General features: G+C 58.2%; 1 protein-coding gene across 1 annotated transcript in view; it reads right to left on the bottom strand.

Annotated features, from left to right (window-relative positions):
- ARID1A (AT-rich interaction domain 1A) overlaps positions 1–16441 on the bottom strand; it is a 178921-nt gene that overhangs the window by 6647 nt on the left and 155833 nt on the right. The window contains 22 exon segments of the mRNA XM_075603924.1: positions 3230–3532; positions 3534–3647; positions 3649–3681; positions 3683–3868; positions 4193–4222; positions 4224–4284; positions 4557–4673; positions 6191–6326; positions 7886–7951; positions 7954–8021; positions 8684–8816; positions 9466–9517; positions 9519–9623; positions 9625–9678; positions 10904–10990; positions 10992–11114; positions 11258–11367; positions 11750–11892; positions 13441–13726; positions 14092–14259; positions 14339–14428; positions 14577–14817. Of these exon segments, the coding sequence (XP_075460039.1) occupies positions 3230–3532; positions 3534–3647; positions 3649–3681; positions 3683–3868; positions 4193–4222; positions 4224–4284; positions 4557–4673; positions 6191–6326; positions 7886–7951; positions 7954–8021; positions 8684–8816; positions 9466–9517; positions 9519–9623; positions 9625–9678; positions 10904–10990; positions 10992–11114; positions 11258–11367; positions 11750–11892; positions 13441–13726; positions 14092–14259; positions 14339–14428; positions 14577–14817 (2706 nt within the window).

The raw sequence follows: 16441 nt of genomic DNA, 5'->3' as shown, positions 1-16441 counted from the left end.
CTATCAGGCAGCGCCGGAAATATTCCACTAAGAGCTCCAGCAACCCGGGGAGCTGGAGGGGGGGAGAGAGGGAGAGTGAGAAAGAGGGGAACAGGAGAGCGGGGAAGTGGGAAGAGTGGGATGAGTGGGGGGGATAGAGTGGGGAATGAAGGGTGGGTGGGGGGGATAGAGTGGGGAATGAAGGGGAGGGTGGGGGGGGGATAGAGTGGGGAATGAAGGTGGGTGGGCGGGGATAGAGTGGGGAATGAAGGGTGGGTGGGGGGGATAGAGTGGGGAATGAAGGGTGGGTGGGGGGGATAGAGTGGGGAATGAAGGTGGGTGGGGGGGATAGAGTGGGGAATGAAGGGTGGGTGGGGGGGATAGAGTGGGGAATGAAGGGTGGGTGGGGGGGATAGAGTGGGGAATGAAGGGTGGGTGGGGGGATAGAGTGGGAATGAAGGGTGGGTGGGGGGGTCTAGAGTGGGGAATGAAGGGTGGTGGGTGGGGGGGATAGAGTGGGGAATGAAGGGTGGGTGGGGGGGATAGAGTGGGGAATGAAGGGTGGGTGGGTGGGGATAGAGTGGGGAATGAAGGGTGGGTGGGTGGGATAGAGTGGGGAATGAAGGGTCGGGTGGGTGGGATAGAGTGGGAATGAAGGGTGGGTGGGTGGGATAGAGTGGGGAATGAAGGGTGGGTGGGTGGGATAGAGTGGGGAATGAAGGGTGGGTGGGTGGGATAGAGTGGGGAATGAAGGGTGGGTGGGTGGGATAGAGTGGGGAATGAAGGGTGGGTGGGTGGGATAGAGTGGGGAATGAAGGGTGGGTGGGTGGGATAGAGTGGGGAATGAAGGGTGGGTGGGTGGGATAGAGTGGGGAATGAAGGGTGGGTGGGGTGGGATAGAGTGGGGAATGAAGGGTGGGTGGGTGGGATAGAGTGGGGAATGAAGGGTGGGTGGGGATAGAGTGGGGAATGAAGGGTGGGTGGGTGGGATAGAGTGGGGAATGAAGGGTGGGTGGGTGGGATAGAGTGGGGAATGAAGGGTGGGTGGGTGGGATAGAGTGGGGAATGAAGGGTGGGTGGGTGGGATAGAGTGGGAATGAAGGGTGGGTGGGTGGGATAGAGTGGGGAATGAAGGGTGGGTGGGTGGGATAGAGTGGGGAATGAAGGGTGGGTGGGTGGGATAGAGTGGGGAATGAAGGGTGGGTGGGGTGGGATAGAGTGGGGAATGAAGGGTGGGTGGGTGGGGATAGAGTGGGGAATGAAGGGTGGGTGGGGGGGATAGAGTGGGAATGAAGGGTGGGTAGGGGGGGATTGGGGATAGAGTGGGGAATGAAGGGTGGGTGGGGGGGATAGAGTGGGGAATGAAGGGTGGGTGGGGGGGATAGAGTGGGGAATGAAGGGTGGGTGGGGGGGATAGAGTGGGGAATGAAGGGTGGGTGGGGGGGGATAGAGGTGGGGGAATGAAGGGTGGGCAAGGGGGATAGAGTGGGGAATGAAGGGTGGGGTTGGGGGGGATAGAGTGGGGATTGAAGGGTTGGGGGGAAGGGAGAGTGCGGAATGAAGGGTGGGGGGGAGAGTGGGGAGTGACAGGGTATAGGGTGAATGGGTAGGGACGGCGTGGAGGAAAGGGATAGTGAAGTGACAGGGGGGAGAGAAGGGGAGAGTGTAGAGTGAGGGGTGGGGAGGGAGAGTGTAGTGACCGGGGGGGGGGGGGGGGAGAATGGGAGAGTGTGGAGTGTTGGAGGGGAGAAAGGGAGAGTGTGGAGTGATGGAGGGGAGAAAGGGAGTGTGTGGAGTGATCGAGGGGAGAAAGGGAGAGTGTGGAGTGATCGAGGGGAGAAAGGGAGAGTGTGGAGTGATGGAGGGGAGAAAGGGAGTGTGTGGAGTGATGGAGGGGAGAAAGGGAGTGTGTGGAGTGATGGAGGGGAGAAAGGGAGAGTGTGGAGTGATGGAGGGGAGAAAGGGAGAGTGTGGAGTGATGGAGGGGAGAAAGGGAGAGTGTGGAGTGATGGAGGGGAGAAAGGGAGTGTGTGGAGTGATGGAGGGGAGAAAGGGAGAGTGTGGAGTGATGGAGGGGAGAAAGGGAGTGTGTGGAGTGATGGGGGGGGAGATTTGGGGGTCTTGAAAGGAAGAGTGGGTGGGGGGGGGGGGGGGAAGGGAGAGTGTGTAGTGACCGGGGGGGGGGGGGGGCGGGGAGAATGGGAGAGTGTGGAGTGTTGGAGGGGAGAAAGGGAGAGTGTGGAGTGATGGAGGGGAGAAAGGGAGAGTGTGGAGTGATCGAGGGGAGAAAGGGAGTGTGTGGAGTGATGGGGGGGGGGAGATTTGGGGGTCTTGAAAGGAAGAGTGGGTGTGACAGAGGAGTAAGGGAGAGTGGGGAATGACGGGGGGAGGGGAGAGTGGGGAATTACGGGGGGAGGGAGGAATATGTCAGAGGGGGCAGGGCAGAAGAGGACTTAGGAGGAAGGGGATGGGGGTAGGTCTGACCTGGCTGAGGTTAAAGGTCATGATGCTGTTGTCATCGTACAGCAGGATGTTGATGGTGTCCAGTGCCCAGGTGCTCTCTGCCAGGAGGCCGGACTTCAGTGACATCATCACACGCCAGGCCTCGGGGGTCCCTGAAACCGCGGTGGGTCAGACTGTACCACACACACACACCTGGCCACACCGCACAGTGCCCCCCACACCCAGGCAGTACAGTATGCCCTGCAGCTCCGCACCCACCTCCCCCCACCCCCCGACACCGTCATGGCTGGGAGGCGAGCCTGCATGGAACAGCCTCTCAGCCACACAAGGGCCTCTAAAATGGGAAGCTCCCGCTATGAAAGAGGACGTGTCAACAAAGGTACATAAGTGGGGTACACGAGGGAGCAGGCAGTGCCCGAGTGCCCCCCCCCCCCCCTATCCAAGATCTAGGGTGGCGGGAAACATTGCCCTTCACCTCCCCCCGACACTACCCGTTAACCCACCCTGTGCTCTCCCCCCTCCCGCCATGGCTCCTCACCGATCTCCTTGGCCGTCAGCCTCCTCCGGGGTTTTAGCATGGGCTGCGAGGCCTCCACGGACCCTGGTGGGAAGGTGATGTCCCTGCGGATGAGCGGTGGCTGGGAGGGTGCGGGCACTATGTGCGAGGCAGGTACGGGGGGGCCAGCTTTCTGCATCTTCAGGAAGGGGGGACTTGCTGGGGGAGGTGCGGGCCTCAAGGGCACGGGGGGCGGCCGGACTGGCTACTTGAGGCAGGTGGTTGGGCATGCTGGGGGGAGGCTTGGTACCCAGTCGGGGGAGGAGCCCGCACCAAGGGGGGACCAGGTGCAGGCACGTAGGGGGGCTGCGGCCTGTTGACATGAGGTTGCCATTGGCCCTCGTGTCCAAGCCTCTGGTCCGTGTGCAGCATCTCCTCTCCTCGGCTGGGCCCTGAGTGGTAGCCGGGTCCCTGGGCGTTGGTAGATGGTGGCCCCTGCCGGCTCTGGTAGTTATAGCCCATCTCACTGCGGCCTTGCCACATGGCTCCCTGCCCATCCCCAGAGCCGCCCATTATGTTGGCGGGCAGGGGGGGGCTGGGAGTTGCCCCCGGGGGAGGCCGACACCCGCTCACGCCCAAACTGGAAGGGAAACTGGTTCTGCCCGGAAGGTGTTGACCTGCGCTCTGCCCCTTGCGGGTAGCTACCCCCCGTACTGCCCGTAGGGGTCCTGCGGCTGCTGGGAGGTGGGGGGCTGTAGGGGGCTGGCCTTGGGGAGGAGGGGCTCCTGAGGCAGTGGGTGGCTGCTGCTGCGGCGGCGGAGGCTGTTGCCCCTGCCCACCCTGAGCACCACTGTAGGGAGCGCTGTACATCTCCCCCTCGTGTCGCTTGGAAGGAGGTCCGTAGTTACCGTCCATGGGCCGCTTGTAGTTCTGAGGGAGGGGAGAGAGAGGACCCGTTACCTGCAGTTAGAAGAGCCCAAGTATACCGCACACAGACAGGAGATGGGCTACTGTGACCCCCGCTGCCAGGCGGCACATCACACTATTTTTCCTTTCTGGCAGGGGAAGTGTATAACGGGGCAGGAGGGAGGAAGGAGGGGGGGGGAGGAAGTGTATAACGGGGCAGGAGGGAGGAAAGGGGAGGGGGGGGAAGAGCTGGAGAAGACAGAATGTGAAAGGAGGGGGGGGGGGGGGAAACCCAATGTTTAATGAACAGTCCGTTGCCTAATGGGTACTGCACGTTAGTACACTCACTTGCTGCTGGTACATGGTGTTCTGCTGCCCCTGGGTAGGGGCTTCCAGAGGTTGCTCCCTGCGCAGGGTACTGGTTACCATAGGAGTCGTGCCTGTCACGGGGAACACAAGACAGGGTGGTCTATAGACTGTTCCCTTCCCATGCATGGGAATGATCAGATTGGCACTGCCAGAGAGCTACCCCAGAGCCAGGTGCTGCCCCTACAATGCCACCCCAGCTGTGCTGAAACCCTGGCACCCCACCCGACCAATTCGGAGCATGGCACTAAACTCCTTCCCTGGTGCTGCTCCTCCTACCCACTCAGAATAGTGCCCAGACCTCTCCGCCTGGCACTTTACCCCTTACACCACCCTCCTTCCTCACCTCTGCTGTGGGTAGCGTCCTGGGGAGTACATGCCGCCGTCTGCATTCGAAGGCATCATGTTTGGCTGTGCCCCTCCGCTCCCCATGCCCCCCTCAGGGCCCAAGCCGGGCTCGCCCCTGAAATAAAACGGGTCAATCAGATCTCTCCCGATCAATACTCTGACTATATATCTTGATCATCTAGATCTCAACCTGATCGATTACATGTAACCCTGATCAATACACTGCCTATATTTTATCATCTTGATCATTCAGATCTCCTCTTGATCAATACTCTTCCTATTTACCTGCCGCCAGTCCCGGCCCCGTGTATTGCCCCGGCCCCGTGAATGCCCCGGTCAGAAAATGCCCCGGCCCCCGTGAATGCCCCGGTCAGAAAATGCCCCGGCCCCGTGAATGCCCCGGCCAGTAAATGCCCCGGCCCAGTGTACGCCCCGGCCCAGTGTACGCCCCCGGCCAGTAAATTGCCCCGGCCAGTAAATGCCCCGGCCAGTAAATGCCCCGGCCCAGTGTACGCCCCGGTCAGTAAATGCCCCGGCCCCGCGTACGCCCCCGCCCCGCGTACGCCCCCGCCCCGCGTACGCCCCCGGCCCGCGTACGCCCCCCGCCCCGCGTACGCCCCCGCCCCGCGTACGCCCCGGCCCCGCGTACGCCCCGGCCCCGCGTACGCCCCCGGCCCCGCGTACGCCCCCGCCCCGCGTATGCCCCCCGCCCCGCGTACGCCCCGGCCCCCCGCGTACGCCCCGCCCCGTGTACGCCCCGGCACAGCCACCATGGTAAGTAAATACCTCACTAATAAATAACCCAGCAGCCGAAACGTCAGCGTGACCCGTCAGAGCTGCAGAACAGCGCAACTACAGCATTCCCTTCTTCTGGACTGAAGCAGGGGGTCTCCTGTTAATCTCCGCTCCGGGGACCCCCTGCTTCCCGATATACCTCTGTAAGCTCCCGGTATCTATGCAAGCAGGAAGCTTGTGGGCCAACGTAATGGCGGCTTAAATGTCCAGCGGGCCAATAGGGAGCTGTGTCGTCACCCAGTGCAGCTTCCTATTGCCCGCGTGACTGTGGGCTTTAAACTGCACACACACACTGGCACCCCCTTAGAGAGGTTAAGTATCTCGGGAAGCAGGGGGTCCCCGGAGCGGAAATAAACAGGGTTCAGGTCCCTGCTTCAACCCGAGAAATAAAAGACATAGTGCAAGGGGTTTGCTGCTATAAAGCAGAGTGACAAACATTACTTCCCCTACGTGTGTCACATTGGATTGATTTTTTCCTTTTGAAAGGCCCCAAGCCTGCCTCCGAGTATTCACATGTCAAAGATCTCATCTGCCTTAGCGTGACCGTCCCAGATACGGCTCAAGTCTGATAATGGCCCTAATAAAAAGGGCTTTAGCAGCAGACGTGCCTGTTTTGGGCTCGTTTACGGGAATGAAATACACGGATAAAACATGAAAAGAAACAAGCTATTGTTCTGCCGCAGGAAGTGACCCGAGTTATCCGTGATCACTGCGACAGCATAGGGACAGTCTCCCCTTACAAGTCAGGCCTTTCGGCGGCGCTCATCTGCACCTTCCCCGTTTGCCCAGGTACGATAGCCCAGCCTTGATGACAGACGTGCCCCGCAGACTTCTTACCTCACTCTGTCGTAGCCACTGTAGGGGTAGTGCTGTCGCTGTGCCATGTTTGAGAGGCCGGGTCCCGCTGCCCTGCTGTAAGGGTCCCCCATTCCTCCGCTGGGTCCCTGCCCAGAGGACATGAAGGGGTCTGCTCCTGCGGTGAAAAAGCGGATACGCTTTTGGTGACGGGGGTGATATTAAGCCCTTCACCGCCAGAAAAGCCTGCAATGCGTGGCTTTCCCCCCAAACACGGGATCCATGAGGCCAGCTCCCCTACCCGCGCAGCCAAGACTAGAGAGAACGCTCTAACCCAGGGGCGGCCAACTCCACTCCTCAAGGGCCACCAACAGGTTGGGTATACGGGATATCCCTGCTTCAGCACACATGGCTCAGTCTTCGACTGCACCTGTGCTGACGCAGGGCTATCTTGAAAACCTGACCTGTTGGTGGCCCTTGAGGAGTGGAGCTGGCCGCCTCTGGTCTGACCTCTGACATGCAGAATGAACGCTATATACAGAACGGAAGTATATATGTGTCAAGAGTTCCAGCTCCACCGCACGGCGCGGCTGCTTATTGAAAAAGCAGCGTGTGCAGTGGCCCTGAAGGCAAACGGAAGAGACACGCCAACCCCCCCCCCGACTGACACCCCAAAATACGCACCATCATATGCCTAGACACAGCAATATAAGCACTGACGCCCAAATATAACCCACAACGCATCGCCTACACACAGCAATATAAGCACTGACGCCCAAATATAACCCAAAACGCATCGCCTAGACACAGCAATATAAGCACTGACGCCCAAATATAACCCACAACGCATCGCCTACACACAGCAATATAAGCACTGACGCCCAAATATAACCCACAACGCATCGCCTACACACAGCAATATAAGCACTGACGCCCAAATATAACCCACAACGCATCGCCTACACACAGCAATATAAGCACTGACGCCCAAATATAACCCACAACGCATCGCCTACACACAGCAATATAAGCACTGACGCCCAAATATAACCCACAATGCATCGCCTAGACACAGCAATATAAGCACTGACGCCCAAATATAACCCACAATGCATCGCCTAGACACAGCAATATAAGCACTGACGCCCAAATATAACCCACAACGCATCGCCTACACACATGCACCACCTCGTCCGACACGAGTACAACGCCCTGCAACAGGGAAAATATGCACCGCGGCGCTTATGGGGTGCGCTTGAACACTAAGTAAACCTCTAGGGGTACAGGATATGGCCCTAATCCGACCACCGGGCGGGTGAGCCTGGGAAAGAATATAAATATACGCAATAAATATACTCAATGATGCAAAAAAGACCAATAAATAGATATAAAACCACCGATAGCTATAACCCTTTGGAATAAAGACCATAAGCCAGTACAGATATAGTCCCAATGGTCCTAAAGGTATATAATCCTTTAATATCCATCATTGTGTGTATTTTAATATTCAAAGCTACTTATAAAGTATTTTTTCATCTATTTCTTGCGCCCTTCGCGTTCTTATTTTTCTCTCATTTTTCTAACGCACTGCAGCACTGTGTAGACATACACTACAATACAGACATTAGTATGCACACCGATCCAGCGCCTGGACGTGCAGAGCGTAATACAAACACACAGAGCGCGCTGCGCCTCTGCTTGCATGTATATGGGGTGCTGCTAGGCTGCCACACCCACCTTTCCTCATGCCGGCCTCGTAGGACATCCTGCCTATCATGTCCGGCTGGTACCCAGGGTTAGGGTCATGGAATTGCGTTTCTGATAGGACGGATCCGATCCATCGTAAGCATCCTGGAGACCGACCGAATTGTTTCTGCAGGGCGAGAGGCGGAGGGAGGGCGATAGGCGAAGGGGGAAGAGGCGGTGCGAGAGGGGGGGGGGGGGGTGGGCGAGAGGCGGAGGGAGGGGGGAGCGAGAGGTGGAGGAAGGGAGCGAGAGGTGGAGGAAGGGGGCGAGAGGGCGGAGGCAATGAGGCGAGAGGCGGAGGGAATAGGGCAAGAGGCGGAGGGAGGGGGGAGCAAGAGGTGGAGGAAGGGAGGGGGGAGCGAGAGGTGGAGAAAGGGGGGGGGAGCGAGAGGTGGAGAAAGGGAGGGGGGAGCGAGAGGTGGAGAAAGGGAGGGGGGAGCGAGAGGTGGAGAAAGGGGGCGAGAGGCGGAGGCAATGAAGAGAGAGGTGAGGGGAATAGGGCAAGAGGCGGAGGGAATGGGGCGAGAGGCGGAGGGAATGGGGCGAGAGGCGGAGGGCAAGAGACGAAGGGAGTCGACGGGGGGCGAGAGGCGGAGGGAGGCGAGAGTTGGCACGAAAAGCAGAGGGAGGCGGAGTGCGAGAGGCGGAGAAAGGGAGGGAAGGGGGAAAAGAGGAAAGGACAGAAGATGGAGGGGGGAGAAGGAGGGGGTCAGCAAGACACTGGCGGGGGAATCCCCTATCAGCCGCCCAGCAACCAATATTACTCGAAGGAGCCTCCCCCTAACTCACCTCATGCCTGGCATGGGGGGCATTTGGCTGTGTGGGGTGGAAGCTGGGGTTGGGGGTTTCAGGTCTCCCCCTTCTGCCATCGAGCTGCTCGTGGACTGAGGGGTCTGCGGACCCTGCATGGAACCTGAGCCGGCTGTGAGAGGAGAGAGAGTGGTCAGAAGCGGGTTTGCAGACTAAGTGAGGTACACCCCAAATAACAAGCCATATTATCAGAGTCATGTGCAGAAGGGCAGACTTCCTGCAACAAGAAGCGGACACTAATAGAGGGGCGGCCAACTCCAGTCCTCAAGGGCCACCAACAGGACAGGTTTTCAGGATCTCTCTGCTTCAGCACAGGTGGTGCAGTCGAAAAAGCGGATACGCTTTTTGGTGACGGGGGTGATATTAAGCCCTTCACCGCCCAGAAAAGCCTGCAATGCGTGGCTTTCCCCAAACACGGGATCCATGAGGCCAGCTCCCCTACCCGCGCAGCCAAGACTAGAGAGAACGCTCTAACCCAGGGGCGGCCAACTCCAGTCCTCAAGAGCCACCAACAGGTCGGGTATACGGGATATCCCTGCTTCAGCACAGGTGGCTCAGTCTTCGACTGCACCTGTGCTGAAGCAGGGATATCCTGAAAACCTGACCTGTTCGTGGCCCTTGAGGAGTGGAGTTGGCCACCCCTTTACAGGAAGGTGTTCTATGTCCAGTTATGTGGTATTGCACCGTAGCCTGCCCCTGTGGCTCCGCTTATCCAGCCCCTTCTATCCATGACCCTGCAGGTTATAAGGCCCCTCTCTCACCCGGTGATGGGGGCTGGATCTTGGCTTGTTTCTTGGCGTCAGCAGCTGGTGATGGAGAATATGTCCGGTGGGGGGTCCTCCCCCCGCTCGATCTTGCACTCGAAGGCATACAGGCACTGGATGTACTGCTTCTTCAGAGAGCTGGCTGCGCTGCTCGAGGGTGCCCACGTTCAGGTTGGTGGCCAGCTCACGCCACTTCTTGTTCTTGTTCACCTGATTTGGGGAGGCAAGGAGAGGGGTCAGGGGGACTGGGAGAGCGCCCCCACCCCCCCTTCTCCCCACACACCTAGGAAGATGTACCTAATACGCTGCTCCCATCCCCACTGACCTGAGGGATCTCCTCGCCACCCCTCCCCCCCCCCACACTGACCCGAGGGATCTCTTCGCCACCCATCCCCCACACACACTGACCTGAGGGATCTCCTCGCCCCACCCCCACACACACTGACCCGAGGGATCTCCTCGCCCCACCCCCCACACACACTGACCCGAGGGATCTCCTCGCCCCACCCCCACACACACTGACCCGAGGGATCTCCTCGCCCCACCCCCACTGACCCGAGGGATCTCCTCGCCCCACCCCCACACACTGACCCGAGGGATCTCCTCGCCCCACACACACACACTGACCCGAGGGATATCCTCGCCCCACACACACGCACACACACTGACCCGAGGGATCTCCTCGCCCCACACACACTGACCCGAGGGATCTTCTCGCCACACACGCACACACACTGACCCGAGGGATCTCCTCGCCCCCACACACACTGACCCGAGGGATCTTCTCGCCACACACGCACACACACTGACCCGAGGGATATCCTCGCCCCACACACACGCACACACACTGACCCGAGGGATCTCCTCGCCCCTCCCCCCACACACACTGACCCGAGGGATCTCCTCGCCCCACCCCCACACACACTGACCCGAGGGATCTCCTCGCCCCACCCCCACACACACTGACCCGAGGGATCTCCTCGCCCCACCCCCACTGACCCGAGGGATCTCCTCGCCCCACCCCCACACACTGACCCGAGGGATCTCCTCGCCCCACCCCCACACACACTGACCCAAGGGATCTCCTCGCCACACACACACACACTGACCCGAGGGATATCCTCGCCCCACACACACGCACACACACTGACCCGAGGGATCTCCTCGCCCCACACACACACACGCGCACACACTGACCCGAGGGATCTTCTCGCCACACACACACACTGACCCGAGGGATCTCCTCGCCACACACACACACACACACTGACCCGAGGGATCTCCTCGCCACACACACACACACTGACCCGAGGGATCTTCTCGCCACACACACACGTACACACACTGACCCGAGGGATCTTCTCGCCACACAAACACACACACACGGGATCTCCTCGCCCTCCCAAAGAATGGAGCCCCCTCATCACACACTGACCTGAGTGAGCCCCCCGATGTCCTTGACGGACATGTAGAGGCGGTACAGATCGAGGGGCTTCCTGCCGACGGCTGGCAGGTTGTTCAATACCCATGGCCTTCTCCTCTAGAAATGACAGGAACCGATCCACCCACATCTTCCTGTCCGGCTCGACGCCCAGCTCGTACAGCTTCGTTATCTTCTCGTTAGTGGTGGTGGACGAGCTGGACTTCTGTGAGGGGGGAGGGAGACCAGACAATCAGAGCCCCCTCCCTTAGTATCAAAGACCCCCTCCCCCCATATCAGAGCCCTCTCCCCCCCCCCCCCTCCCGCATAGCCCTGCTTTAGGTCTTCCCCCCTCTCCCCGCCAGGTACCTTGGATTTGGTCTCTGATTTCGGGGTGCCATCGGCCTTGTTGTTCATTTTTGGGGTTGGCGTCAGTTTGACGTCGGAGAGACCCATGAGTTCCGGACTGCCAGCCATGCCTGGGGGGGGAAGAGGCTCATTATACCCCGCAGCCTGTACCCCAGGGGGCGCCCAACTCCAGTCATCAGGGGTCACCAACACGCCAGGTATTGGGGATATTCCTGCTTCAGCACAGGTGGGATATCCTTAAAACCAGACCTGTTGGTGGCCCTTGAGGACTGGATTTGCGCCGCCCCTGGCCTATAGAGATATTTATTACACAGCGTGGCATGCAGCACACGGAGATACTCAGCACACTGTCAGCACACGGAGATACTCAGCATTACTATACAGTGCAGCGTGTTCGTTAACATATGGAGGTGCTCACCATGCAGCACAGCCTGTTTACTATCAGTGTATACAGATACTCGGCATCATTATACAGCTCTCCCCGCAGCTCACCTGAGTTGTTGGTCATGTTGCCCCCCATAGAATAGGGGGGTCCCTGGCTGTTCATCATGGCCGCCATGCTGTTCATTCCTTGCCATAGGGGGGGGCCAGATGCCATCATCCCGCCTTGGTTCATGTTGGGGTATCCCGGAGACCTGTGGGGGGAGCGCGGTTACATCTGTACCGACACCGCACCCAGAAAACCAACAGACAGGAAACTCCCTCTAGGAAACCCCCCCAGGTTTTCAGAATATCCCAGCTTCAGCACAGGTGGTTCAATCAGTCCCAGCTTCAGCTCCATCTTCAACTGAGTCTCTGAGCCACCTGTGCTCAGCTGGGATAGCCTGAAAACCTGACCTGTTGGGGGGGACTTGAGTGGAGCCCCCCTGGCCTACAGCATAAAACGGGCTGGGAGAGACTGAAGGACCTTAATATATGTGCAGCTTACAGGGGAGCAGCGAGAGGAGGGGGGGAGAGAAACTTTCACATATATAATAAAGGTACAGGGGAGAGAGGGGGAGGGGAGAGAGAGGAGAGAGGGGGAGGGAGAGGGGGAGGGAGGCTAGAGACGAGGGAGGAGAGAGGAGGGGAGAGAGGGGGAGGGGAGAGAGAGGAGAGAGGAGTGAGGGGGGAGGGGAGAGAGGAGAGGGGAGAGAGAGGAGGGGAGAGAGGGGAGGGAGGAGGAGAGCGGAGAGGAGAGGGGAGGGATGAGAGAGAGGGAGGGAGGAGAGGGAAGAGAGATGGAGGGGCAAGAGGGGGTGGGAGGAGAGAGGGGAGGGAGGAGAGAGGGGAGGGAGGAGAGAGGGGGTGGGAGGAGAGAGGGGTGGGAGGGAGAGAGGGGTGGGAGGAGAGAGGGAGGGAGGAGAGAGGGGAGGAGGAGAGGGGAGGGAGGAGAGAGGGGAGGGAGGAGAGAGGGGAGGGAGGAGAGAGGGGAGGGAGGAGAGAGGGGAGGGAGGAGAGAGGGGAGGGAGGAGAGAGGGGAGGGAGGAGAGAGGGGAGGGGAGGAGAGAGGGGAGGGAGGAGAGAGGGGGAGGGAGGGATCGAACAAGAGGTAATTCTCTGAAGCTGGAGGGCTCATGGGCAATGTGAGGAAGTATTTAATCACGGAATGGGTGGCAGCTTCATGGAGTCGCTTCCCACATTGGCGTTAGGGGCAAATACAGCAAGAGAATCCAAACATGCTGGGTGAACACACGGCAAAGTCCCAATAGTCAAGAATCAAATCGGGTTTTACAGCAGCTAGGAAAAGGGCAGACATGAGTGGGGGTTTCTTAGCTGCCGTTAAACCCTATGCCAGTGTTTCCCAACTCCAGTCCTCGGGGAACCCCAACAGGTCAGGTCTTAAGGATATCCCTGCTCCAGCACAGGCAGCTCTGTCAAAATGATTGACGCAGGGATATCCCTGTAATACCCTCCCGCAGCTAGCATGGCAGAAGGATCACAGAAACCCCGCCAGGCCAGGACGGCAGAAGCCTCATCACTGCAAAGCCAGAAGAGCAGATATTCAAAATATGCCCCCCCAAACATCTTACAGATCCCCCACATCTCCACACAGGAACCTCAAAGATAGTACCCAAAGATAGTACCCAAAGATAGTACCCAAAAGTGCAGGACCCCCCACTCCCCTCCCACCGCCATATCCATGTGTCCCATTAAGCAGCGCCTGGCAGCACTGACCCGCAGAGCGTGCGCCTGGCTCTCACCTGCTCTGTATGGAGTTGGGGGTAGCGTGCATGCCTGCGGCCTCTTGTGCTTTGCGGTTCATGCCGGCGGGGGGTGGGCACATGCCGGAGCCCACCTGCGGGGGCATGCTGCCCATGTTTGGCCCGTACGGACGGCTGCCCATGCCGGAGTGGCCCATTCGGCCCCCGTACTGAGGCATGCCGCCTTGCCCGTGCATCTGCCCGCCTGCACCCAGCGCGGTCATACCCCCTGAAGAGTAACTGGCGTTGGGCATGGTGGTGTAGTTTGGCTGCCGGGGATACCCGCCTGAGGAGAAGCGGCGAGAGACAGGGTGAGGGGGCACCTCATATATACACAAACGCACCAGGGCCAACTTCACTACATTGAAACTAGACCACATTTAGGTGGTTATAACACGGCACATCAAATAACTGCCCCTCACTGCTACTTGCTGTGTACAGATAACGTCATCGATCTATAAACAAAAACTGCCCCTTCCTGTGAAGTCATAACATCACAGCTCCAAAATGGCTACCCCTAGAAGCACATGCTCCTGGCATTGTATACAGTGGCTGTTCTGCTGCACAGGTGCTGCCCTTGTGAGTGGGAGGCCCCCTCTCTGCAGGGTCAGAGATCCCTCACCATGCTATACAGGGGTAACGCGGGCTCACCTTGGGGTCCGTACTGCCCCCCCTGCGGGCCGTAGCTCCCCATGGAGTTCTGCTGGTAGGGCCCCATCCCTGCATGCATCTGCGTCCCTGCGGACTGGCGCGGTGATAGGGCGGAGCCAGGCTGCGGGGATCCGTACTGAGGTATCTGTGCATTCCTCTGCATGTACCCTGTGGGAAGAGGGGGTTACATACCCAGCTCATGGACACTTCCCACCTCCCCTCCCTAAATATGCCCTGCAGCACTCACCCCTTTCCGGTCCAAGGCTCGTCTGGTTCATGGTTGGGTGCATGAGGCCATCCGACTGGCCACTGGGAGGGCGAGGGGGCATCTGGGTTCCTGAGACGAGAAGAGATGGCGATTTACGTGGGAGGAGGCTAGAACCGTGTGCGAGACCCCCCCCCATATATACATCCCAAGGCTAGTACAACAGTGCATAGGGCCCCCTCCCTCCCCCTTCAAACCCAGCTTTTCCTCACACACTCACCAGGAACAGTCGTCGGGGACAGGGGTCCGGAGCGGGGCTGAGCTACGCTGGCCGGGGAGCCCACAGGAGAAGGAGAGGGACCCCTGATGCCGGGGAGATGGGGGGAGGTGTGGGGAGAGAAGGGGGACTGGGCCGGGTTACTCTGCTCGCCCTGGCTGCTGGAAATGCCAGAGGTGCTGACGCCCGGGCTCAGCGCACCCTCTGTGCCCATCGGGAGGTCGTCGATGGAGCCGGAGAGATCCTGCAACACAAAACGAGGGCTGGTTAGCCCTACCCAAAATGCGGACCCCCTCTTCTCCCCCACCCCCCACCACATTAGCCGCCAGCAATTAATCCTTATCTCAGAGTGGGCACAACCTCGATCTTGTCTGGTGCAAACGTGGCACTGGCAGGCGCCACAGGATCCACGCCACAAACCCCCAAGACTTTCGGCGTGGGGACACGCCTATTCGATCTTTGTTACACCAGGGACACCCTTATTTATTTCACGCCACAGATTCCCATGTTCGAGCGGCTCTGAACAATCCTCACGGACTTCCTCAGTTACAAGGTCTCTATGTTCTCGCACCTGGGACTTGTATATAGAGCACACAGCAGTGACGCATGCACCACTTCCCCGCCACCGGAGGTGACACTAGTGGAAGGGGTGGTCAGGGTTTCAGGATATCCCTGCTTCAGCACAGGTGGCTCAATCTGAGCCTCTGATTGAGCCACCTGTCCTGAAGCAGGGATATCCTGAAAACCTGACCTGTTGGTGGCCCTTGAGGACAGGGTTGCCACCTCTCCGGGTTTCACCCGGAGACTACGGGTTTTGACCAGGTATCTCCAGGCTACAGTATTACCTAGTAAACCTCCGGGTGGTGAGGGCAGTCCGCTACTCATGACATGCTGTGTACCGCCTAGGCGGACAACCTGGCCATCCGCCAAACAAGCACTCAGCTGTTAAGGGAACCCCGAGCTGGCGCTTCTCCGTGCTCTGATGGCCAGTTACAGGTGCAGCACTCAGCTGTTAGCAGGTGTTACCCTACCCGGCGCTTCTCCTTTCCTGGACGGCCAGCTACTAGTGCAGGGAGAGCTGAGAGATACTTCCCTCCCTACCTGTCTGACCACGAATATCCATCTAGGTACCTAAGCAGAGTCTGAGGCAAGTATACTGCCAGGACTGTGCTGCTGCAGAGTTACTAACCTCCATTCCATCAGGTTACATAGTTACATAGTAGATGAGGTTGAAAAAAGACATAGATCCATCAAGTTCAACTTATGCTAAATTTAGACAACAGATACTTTATCCTATATCTATACTTACTTATTGATCCAGAGGAAGGCAAACAAAAAAACCCCAGAGTCATATCATCCAATGATATCTCATAAGGGGAAAAATACATTCCTTCCTGACTCCAAGAATTGGCAAATCGGATTAATCCCTGGATCAACTTCCTTCCCATGTATACTTATTTGGTATATCCCTGTATACCTTTCCATCTAAAAAGATGTCCAACCTTTTTTTGAACAAATCTATTGTATCTGCTATCACAGTCTCCATGGGTAATGAATCCCACAGTGTAACTGCCCTTACTATAAATAACCTTTTCCTTTGTTGCTGGTGAAATCTCCTTTCTTCCAACCTTAAGGGATGGCCCAGAGTCCTTAGTACTGCCCGTGGGGATGAATAGATCTTTTGAAAGCTCCTTGTATTGTCCCCAAATATATTTGTATATAGTTATCATATCCCCTCTTAGTCGCCTCATTTCTAATGTAAATAAATCTAATTTAGCTAACCTCTCCTCATAAGTTAGAATGTCCATCCCCTTTATTAATTTGGTGGCTCTTCTCTGCACTCTCTCTAGTTCCATAATGTCTTTTCT

This window comes from Ascaphus truei, chromosome 6, assembly GCF_040206685.1.
Source record: "Ascaphus truei isolate aAscTru1 chromosome 6, aAscTru1.hap1, whole genome shotgun sequence".
Lineage (NCBI taxonomy): Eukaryota > Metazoa > Chordata > Amphibia > Anura > Ascaphidae > Ascaphus > Ascaphus truei.
This window is presented reverse-complemented; position numbering and strand designations above follow the sequence as displayed.